Source organism: Falco naumanni, chromosome Z (genome assembly GCF_017639655.2).
Source record: "Falco naumanni isolate bFalNau1 chromosome Z, bFalNau1.pat, whole genome shotgun sequence".
In the NCBI taxonomy this organism is placed as follows: domain Eukaryota; kingdom Metazoa; phylum Chordata; class Aves; order Falconiformes; family Falconidae; genus Falco; species Falco naumanni.
The window spans coordinates 45,538,711-45,548,248 of record NC_054080.1 but is presented as its reverse complement, the minus strand read 5'-3'; the positions used below and the strand labels follow the sequence as shown (position 1 = coordinate 45,548,248).

The window sequence follows — 9,538 nt, the reverse complement described above, 5'->3', positions numbered from 1 at the left end:
TCTCTAAGCCTAGCCTGCACTAAGTCAGGCAGATCGCGGCAAAACAAGAAGGCAGGTGTGTCTCATGTAGCGCCAACCCTGCAAAGGGAGAGGTGACAGTCACCCTACTCCAGAAAAGCCACGATCATCTTCCTGTGGGAGAGTTTTGCCTGTGAATTGAAGGTGATTGAGGTGTGTGAGGAGAAGTAACCTCCCGAAGGCAATGAAACTTCATAGTGCCTTTTCTGGTTGACAAAATCCTGGAAAATTATGTTGCCACATGGGGAGGGGTGCAGCGAGAACTGGAGCATCCCCGGGTGGCTGCCAGCAGCATACCATTTGTAAATCGTTACCCTCTGAAACCTGAACTGGCCTGGCTGATGTCAGGGCGATCAGCCGAAGTGTTTTTTCTTTGAGTAATTGCCTCAGAGGGTTCAAGAAACGGGGCTCGCTTCCACCGGCACCGGGACAGACCAGAGTCCCGCGGCGGTGCTGTCCGATACGCGCCGTGCCGGCAGGCTGCAGCCAGCCCTGCATGCAGCTGCCTTTCCCATAGCTCGGGGAGGGGCTCCCCTTAGAGACGGGTCGGCTCCGACAACCCCCTTGTCTGCCAGAAGTCCTCCCTTGGAGGCCGAGGGGAGCGCAGCGGACAGGGCTGGTGGCAGCGCAGCCCCGCGCTCGCTGTGACAGTGCCCGCCGGGGGACGGTGCCGAGCCAGCGGCTCCGTGGGTGCCAGCGGGCGCCGACCCGGGCTGCGATCCCCCTCCCCAGCCCCACCACGGCCTCCCCGGGACACAGCGAGTTACCGCTGCCCCGAGAGCGGCCGGTTTGGGAAGGGATCAGAGAAGAACACATGCAAATAGTGCATTCCGGGTCTCACCGGGCTCTTCGGCTGGATCGGTTGTCCCGCGAAAAACAGAACCCGGCCGCACCGGAGACGCAGCGGGTTTGTCTGCGTAAGGGACAGGCGGAACCCGCAAACGTGCCGTGCGGGCGGGGGAACGCCGAGTTACTCACTGGCGAGGTGAGGCAGACAGTGACTTTCCGATCCAGGGCTTAGAACCGGAGGATAGGAGCAGGGCTTTTAATCCGGTTAGGACGGGATTGAAACACGAGTAAGATGTTTCTGGGAAAAGGCACGGGCTCGTCAGGCAACACGCCCGACCGTCGGCGCTGGTCGTGCTGGCGATAGGGGGAACAGCTCCCCGAGACGCACGGTGTAAACGTTGCTACCACCGTAAGTGTCTCCTAGTTTCTCGGAGGCATAGTGAATGCTTGAGACAATAACCTGAAACTTTTTTAAAGCAAGCGTTTCCTCGCGAAACTTGAGTTTCTAAAATTTTGGCTACTTATTTTCTTCCTTTGCCTTTGATCACGCTCTTCACTTGACTGCCCTGGGTCAGGTGTAATACTATTCAATCTCGTTACTTAAGGAAGGGATTTGCATCAGTCTTTTTCTTCACCCCTTTAGCAGAGATTACAGGTAGACATTTGAAACGTTTTTTCTTACCCCCTGCCTCCAGTTCGCCACTTCTACCTGCGGCGCCTGACCCGTCGGGAGGCAGCCAGCTCTGACGCTCACACCGCCCCCCGCGGCGGCACCGTGGGTCGGGCCCGCTGGCACCCGGCCGGGAGCGGACACCGCGGCGGGTCACCCACGGCACCGGCGTGCAATTGTGGGCTGCGAAGAGGGGTGTGTGTGTCCCCTCCAGTAGTAAAGCTTTTTCGACCTATTTGTTTATTTAGCCAGTAAAAGCCGGACTAATCATTTTAACGCTGACACCTCCTATACCATCCTCCCTAACCGGGCTCTAGTAGGTGCCTACGTTGGGCAGGGTTTCTTCCAACTCTAGCGGCAGCAGAGAAGCGCAGGCTGCCGTGTTTCTCGCTCAAATGTACAGCCTGCCCGCTGTAACGCAGAGCGTTCGGAGGATAGATACGAATTGTTGTATTGTTCATTGATTGCTACTACTGAACCGGCCTAAGTCAACACTGGTGCTAAGTAGCTCGTCTCGAAGCGTACAACGGATGCTTTGGCTGGTTCTTTCGCTGTTCCCCTACGAGCCGCATCGCGGCCAGTAACAAAACTTGACCGTAACGATTTGGACAGAAAAGCGTAGGATTTTTTGTGTCTCCCTTGTTTTTGTGCTAGGCTCCGCACAGCTTTTTCAACTTAATGAAAGGGATGTTAGGAAATTACTCTGAAGGGCCGGCATTTCCCGGTTGCTGGTTCCCGGGTTTAGCTTGACGCCCATTTCATGCTTGGGACGACTCGCCCCTGGGACGAGGAAAGACCTCGCCCGTTCTCCACCGCCCGGTGATGCGGTACCTTCGGAGGCCCTCGGCGCCTGCTGCTCGGAGCCGGGCTGTGCGGGAGCGAGGGGCCAAGGGGGAGGAAAGCGGCTGCGAAAGGGCTTGGGAGGGGGAGAGGGGGAGGAGGGAGCTTTCCTGCTCGGGCTGCCGTTCCGTGCCCTGTGTTTTGAAAGCGGATCTCGCTCTCACATGGCTCCACCTCGCCATGCTGAGGAGGTGTGAGCGAGAGGGGAGCCGGGGAGCCGCTCCTCGCTCCTTTTCCACGAGACGCCAAGTCCCCGAGCCGCTGTCATGTGATAGCAAGAGAGCAGGAGCTGCGGGGGTCTCCCGACTCGGGCATCATTACAAAACGGCGCCGGAGAGCGCAGCGCCGGCACAGCCCCGCCGGCCGGCGCCCCGCTCGCCTCCTGCCCCCGCGGGTTCCCGGCGCTCGCCTCCGCCGACCGCCGCCAACTTTTAAGGGGACGCCGGACTGAGCGGTGAGAGGGGCGCTTTTACCACCCCCCTACCCCCGCCTCTGCCGAGGTTCGGGGTGATTTCGTGCTCCCGAGCCCTCGGTGCGTGCGGAGCACTAACTCCGGCAGAGCGTGCCAGGCGGCTGCGGGGAAGCCCGGGAGACTCGGCGGCCTCCGGGAGGAAAGCGGGGGCACCACCGGGGGCACCACCGGGGGCCGGGAGCTGCCTCTGTCTGCTCCGCGTCGCCCGCGGCCCCCCGGCCTGGGTGGGAGCTGCCTCTCCGGCAAGGGGCGGGGCGGTGAGGCGAGCGCAGCCCGGGGCGAGGCTGCCCGAGGGGCCGCGGGGAGGTCGCGGTCGCGCGTGGGCCGGGCGGCTGGCGCCCAGGATGTAGAGGCGGCGGCGGGTCAGGGCAGCGCTGACCGCGGCACCCCGGGCCCGCCGTGTGCGGGGCAGAGCGGCGCCCGGCGCGGCGGGATCGTACGGCCGCGGGAGGGCTGCGGCGGGGCGGCGATGCCCAGGCCAGGGAAGAGCTCGTACAGCGACCAGAAGCCGCCCTACTCCTACATCTCCCTGACGGCCATGGCCATCCAGCACTCGGCCGAGAAGATGCTGCCCCTGAGCGACATCTACAAGTTCATCATGGAGAGGTTCCCCTACTACCGGGAGCACACTCAGCGCTGGCAGAACTCCCTCCGCCACAACCTCTCCTTCAACGACTGCTTCATCAAGATCCCGCGCCGCCCCGACCAGCCGGGCAAGGGCAGCTTCTGGGCGCTGCACCCCGACTGCGGGGACATGTTTGAAAACGGCAGCTTCCTCCGCCGCCGCAAGCGCTTCAAGGTCCTGCGCCCCGAGCACCACCTGCCCGGCGGCGGCGGGCCGGGCGGAGGGGCGGGCGGCGGCGGCCCCGGCAAGCCCCCGGCGCCAACCCCGCATATGGTGCACTACTTCCACCCGCACCCGCCGCCGCCGCCGCCGCCTCCCCCGGGCAAGGTGCCGGGGCTGGCGGGCTCCGAGGCAGCCGTGGCCGCCGCCGCGGCCGCCGCCGCGGTGGGGAGGCTGCCGCCGTTCTCGCCCTACGGGAGCAGCCAGCCCTCGGGCTTCAAGCATCCCTTCGCCATCGAGAACATCATCGGCAGAGATTACAAGGGTGTGCTGCAGGCCGGCGGGCTGCCGCTGGCCTCGGTGATGCACCACCTGGGTTACCCGGTGCCCAGCCAGCTCAGCAGCGTGGTGAGCTCCATGTGGCCGCACGTGGGGGTGATGGACTCCGTGGCCGGCGTGCCCGTTTCCCCCGACTACGGACCCTTCGGGGTGCCCATGAAGGCGCTCTGCCACCCGCCGTCCCAGACGATGCCCGCCGTCCCGGTGCCCATCAAGCCGGCGCCGGCGATGCCCGCTGCCCCGGCCATCCCCGCTCTGACGGCCGCCGCCTCGCAGATCTGCCCCGCCGCTTCCCCGGCCGCCGCCTCGCTGCTGGAGCAGGCAGCGAGCAGCGCCCCCGAGGGCAAGGGCTCCCTCCACTCCGTCCTGGTGCACTCCTAAAGGGCAGGGGGTCGGGGCGGGGGGGGGGAAGACAGGCCCCCAGGCTCCCAGGGGAGAGGATGCGGGGTCCAGGTCATGCGTGCGGCGCTAAAACCCGATCGATCTCGTGACTATAATAACCCTGCTGGTGTCTGTGTTTATATTGTGTACAATCAGATTACTTGAGAGCCAGGTCGCAGGTAAGAGCTTTTATCGTCTTTAAATATCGCTCGTGGCGGAGCGGTGATGTGAAAAGTCGCAGCCGGGGCCAAAGGGGCTGGCTCGGAGGAAGGGGCCGGGAGGGAAGGTCTCCCAGCCACCTCAGCCTGCGGCACTGCGCGGCCGTGCAGCCCGGGCTCCCCGCCGAGCCCCGCTCCCACGGCCGCCGGACCGGGGGTCCCGCGAAACTCGGGGACCGGTGGGGGAGGGGCTGCAGCCTGCCGGCGTCTGGGGGCAACAGAAGGGTAACCCCCCCACTGAACTCTGCTTTTCCCCCTCCCCCGAGGAACGGGAAGCCTCTGCCCCGCCGTAGATCTTGCTCCGAAAGAGGTGGGCAATTGGCTGCCTTAGACGCTGGCGAGCTGCGGGGCCTCAGGACGTGTCATGCTCGCTATTTGAAGAGTAAGCTTTAAATAACTCGATTAATTCGTGGGAATTTGAATGACAACGATACTGACGACGAAGGGCTCCTTTAACTATCGCTTGGCTCCTTCCCCTTCACACTTCTATGGTCTATCCCAGTTTTTCACATCGGAGGGCAATACCTAAAGCAGGGACTGAAGTGTGACCCAGCCTCTCAAGCTGAGTGGGTGTCCGAATTCCTTAGTTTCTCCCTAAAATAAAACCAGCCCGGCGATTCGCAGATTCTGCTTTTCACATCACCTTTCATCGCTCACAGATACCGCTGTTTTGTATGTGTTGTTTGGCGTTTTTTCCACGTGAGTGTGAATACTAAAACCTGCTGGGGATGGAGAGTAGGGGGGATATGCCAACCGAAAAACGGTTAAAAAAATACTCGGAAAAAGCACTTTACTGAAAACAACCTTCCAACAGACGAGAGGTCTGTGTAAAGCAGAGGGATCACAAGTCAGAGTGCGACGCGCTGGCTGATGAGTCCCGGCTGGTTTGTGAGGGATTGCTGCCGTACACTGTCTGCCCTGCTGTACACCGACATCATTAAAGCCCATCTATTCATTTGCTTCTGCTGGTGCTGCTGTTTAAAATACTCGACTTTCACACCGGTTAAGAAACGCGTGCTCGTAGTCTAAGTTCGCACCCCTCAACCCCCCACCCCCACCGCCCAAAGTACCCAAAGTTTTACTGTCGGCAAAGCAAAGGGAGGAAAGAGAAAGAAAACTTACAGGTAAACCGCCTGCCGCAGGGCCACTTTGTCTCGCCGCTGCCCGCAGCTCAAGGGCAAAGCGTCGGCGGTCGCGTGTAAGGAGAGGGCACCGGCTCGGATCCCGGTCCCGCTGAAGGCAACGGGAGTTTTGCCACCGTTTTCAGCGGGTGCTGGATCTCAGCCACTCTCTGGGATGTACCCGCCTCATGCCGGCGCACCGGCCGTGCCCCGACACGCCAGGTCGCAGTCCCAGCCCCTGGAGAAGGGTACCCTGTGTCAGGATGGTCCCTCCCGCTGGACCTGCAGCCAGAGAAACTATTGCTAGGAAAAGCAAATCTTTTTGGCTTCGAGTGCCGGCTGTCCAAAGTTCTCCCCACGCACGGTTGTGGGGTCTGTTCGACCACTTGGAATACAACTGGAACTGTAGAATTTCCAGTTGTTCCTTCTGCTCTGGGGTGGGTGGGGTGTGTTACACCCTAATTTATAAAATGATAACATTCCTAGCGCTGAAAAAATACTACTAATAATGTTATGCTAATGAGGCATGGCTTGGTATCACGGTTTGGAAATCGGGCTGGAAGGGGAATTGCCTCAAAAGTTTTGCAGCCAGATACACGGAGCAGTAATCAGATACCCGGAAGAAATGATTAAAAAAAAGAAAAAAAAAAAAAAAGGTCGATGTTTCTGCTGCTAAAAACTAGTTGCTTGTAAAGAAAGCAGCCCCCCAAATAAATCGCGAATAGCACTAGCTCTATATAGCTCGATGTAGCTGAATATATTCCACCGTCCCTGATGTGGCTGCTGCCTAGGGCTCCAAAGCGTCGTTGGGAAGCCCAGCTTCCCCCCTCACATCGATCTAAGGGGCAAGAGGAATGGGGAGTCCGGAGCAGGAGGAGAGGTAATCCTCCTGGGAATTATTCAGAGGATTCTGGACAGCTTTAAGATTATGGATAACCTTCTAAATTCCACCGCGGGAAAACTTCATCCCGTGCCAGGAGGCCGTTCGGGGAGGCACGGCGCCCGGCGGAGCAGAGGCCCCGCCGCCATTCGCCGCGGGCAGGCAGCAGGCGGCCGGGCAGCGGGGCAGGTGTCGCGACAGAGCCCGGCTGCCGGGGCAGGGTGCCCGGACGTGCGGGGCAGGTGTCGCGACAGGCGAAGGTGTCTAGGTGCAGCCGAGGTGGGGCTGAGGGTCCGACCCTCACCCAGCGCCTGGGAGGATTCGCCGCGGGACGATGGCGCAGGCAGCGGTGTGCGGGGTGAGCAGGCGCTGCTCGCAGCAGGGGGTCCCCATCGGCGGCAGCTGAGGCGGGGGCGGGGTGGGTGTTAGGCCAGGGGTCACTCGCCCGGCGGATTTGGTGTCACTCCCGAGGCAGCTGCCTGCACTTTGTACGACCAAAAGACGGTGCTCTTTTCCGTAGCTCGTACAACGAAAATTATAGAGGGTTAGAACCTGGTGATTTCAGACCATCAGGGGGAAAGGGAAAAATAACTAATTGAGAAGTATTTTCTTGTTCGTTTTGCATTTTTTCCCTATGTTTCAGGACTCAGTCTCCAACCATAGCCTTTGCAATGTTACAAAAAATTTTTATCAACAACCAATAATCCCCCATATACAAATCAAACCAAACCAATCCTGATGCTCCTTAGAAAGAGATGATGGCATAAGATTTACAGAAATGGAATAGTATCCTTTCCTCCACACAGAAAAGCAGGTCTAAATGGGTGAAGGGTAAGACTGTCACTTGACAAATGAAATAGGACAAGTCTTGTGCTAACTATGAAATTTTGTTTGTCTGCTGCACCAGTACACCTCATGCAGAAACTGCTTGCCTTCAGATTAAAGCACATACATGTTGAGCACAGACAAGGCAGCTGAGCCTTTACTGTGCGGATGCAGGCAAGATGGTTGTAAACAGAAGAAACAGATGCAAGCAGGACAAGCAACTTAATCTTCCTATCATTAGACTACCAGGGGTAGCAAAGTAAAAGTTAGCATTGGAAGGATGGCGGCCTAAGAAAAGGCATTGATCCCACCCCCCAGTATGCTTCTGATTTATTGTGGCTAGCTAATGCAGTGATTATTATTTCTGCCTATGGGAAGCTATTCTTAACCAAGGTATCGCTTTGTGTATTATGAGTCCATCCATACGACATGCAAGTCAAGAAAGAAAAACAAATGCAATAAGATGTCCAGAATTAATGTGTTTTATGGTCTGAAATGTGATGGCAGTGTTTCAGTGGATATATTCTGATCTCAGTGATACCTGCTGCAACATAACTACCAGTATTACAATTGAAATTTTGGGCTCCATTGATTCAATCCTGCAGTCTCTCCAGCCAGAAATTGATCTGGCATATCTGCTTTGAATTTTGCTGCTGCTTGTGGGATCAGATTTTCCCTTTTATTTTAAGAATTTATTTTAAATCATTATCCATTAAGCCTATATTAAGATACAGTCATCCCCATAAGCACTTGAAATCTCTAATACTTTCAAAAAGTAAAGTTCCACCTCTGCTTCTGGAATTTTGCTGAACATATGGTGAGATAAACTGGCTTTAGTTAGATAAACCAGGTATAATTTTAGACATCTAGATGCTAAATACCAAAACTTACTGCCTGCAGGCCCCTCTCCTGGACATACTTCTGTATGTTACTCATTTGTTTAAAGAATCAGTGGTCCTCCCTCTTTGCCTGTGGTCACTGGCACTGCCCATGTAGGAAAGCCTAATGGCTGGAGCACTCTTCTTTGAACCTCTGAAGGAAATCTAAGTTCAAGATTTTTTCAGCTCAGAAAGATTCAAATTCATACCCGCGTACCAAAACATGTCAACTGTAACATGGCCCATGGAGAAGACTTAAGCTTTTAGGTGAAGTTATGCCATTACATAGCAACAACAAATACTAGCTTCATGAAGTGTCAGATAAGTCACAGGGCCTCGGTGCTCTTCTACAAAGGCAGAGCCCAACAGCCATTGAAGAAAACATAATGGATGAAGAGAGGGAAAGAAGGATAGGCATAAATGGTAAATTTTCACAGCAGAGTACCACATGGACTGGTGCTGTGTGCCCCAGAAGTTCATAATCGTGGTATGTAAAAGGGGAGTTATGGACAGGGAAGTGACAATTGTTGACAAGTATTAAGTCATTCAGACTAATGAAAAAGGATAGCTGATAAACTGGGACTTGTTGAAAGACATCGACACTGAGTTACAGGATAATAAAATGGAAAGTGAAATCCATTGTTGCTATATGTAAACTCATATGCATGGGGAACATAATCCTGATTTTGTATAAATAACATTATGTCCTGAACTTAGGATTCTCATGAAGTTATGGTAGATAGCTCTATGGAAATGTTGGCTTAATAGTCATTAGCTGTGAAAAAAAAAGCAAAATTACTAGGAAAGGAACAGAGAACAAGACAGAAAATATCATGTCCTTGATTAAATCCTAAGTAAACTGGAATGCACCAGGAAGTTCTGCGAGTTCCTCACACCTGAAAACAGATATATAAACCTGGCAGAGTACAGACAGAATCAGATGGGATAATCAAAGCTACATCTTCTGTACAAGTGGCAATTCAATAGTCTAAGACCCTTCAGCATAGAAAGCAAGGATATACAGAGATGTATGACAGAAGCTTACAAAATCATGACAGACCTGGAGAAGGGGACTAAAGTACACTTTCTCTTTCTTTCTCTTAATACCTGAACTGGGAGTCATCAAAAGTGTTCAAAGCAAAGAGAAAGACAGGATACTTCACACAACATATAATTAAATACTGCAATTAATTGTTGCAGGATGTTGCTAGTGTTACAATTTTACATGGGTTTGAAGAACAGGTAGAAAACCCATGCAAGACAAATCCACTGAGAGTCGTTTCTTGCTGCTCACTCTTGCTCAGATTTGCTGTGCTAATAATA

The 9,538-nt window shown here is 55.4% G+C and overlaps 1 protein-coding gene across 2 annotated transcripts; it reads left to right on the top strand.

The window, feature by feature from the left end:
- The first annotated feature begins 3,258 nt into the window (after positions 1 to 3,258).
- Positions 3,259 to 4,293, top strand: FOXB2 (forkhead box B2). 2 transcript variants are annotated; one of them, XM_040580861.1, is made up of 2 exons: positions 3,259 to 3,616; positions 3,728 to 4,293. In XM_040580861.1, the coding sequence occupies exons 1-2, from the start codon at positions 3,259 to 3,261 to the stop codon at positions 4,291 to 4,293; spliced, it is 924 nt and encodes a 307-aa protein (XP_040436795.1). The 2 variants fall into 2 exon arrangements, with proteins under 2 accessions (XP_040436795.1, XP_040436794.1); XM_040580860.1 differs by having other exon boundaries at positions 3,259 to 4,293.
- The last annotated feature ends 5,245 nt before the right edge of the window (positions 4,294 to 9,538 follow it).

Excerpts from the sequence above, each read along its gene's own strand:
- FOXB2 (XM_040580860.1), top strand. The coding sequence starts at position 3,259 with ATGCCCAGGCCAGGGAAGAGCTCGTACAGCGACCAGAAGCCGCCCTAC.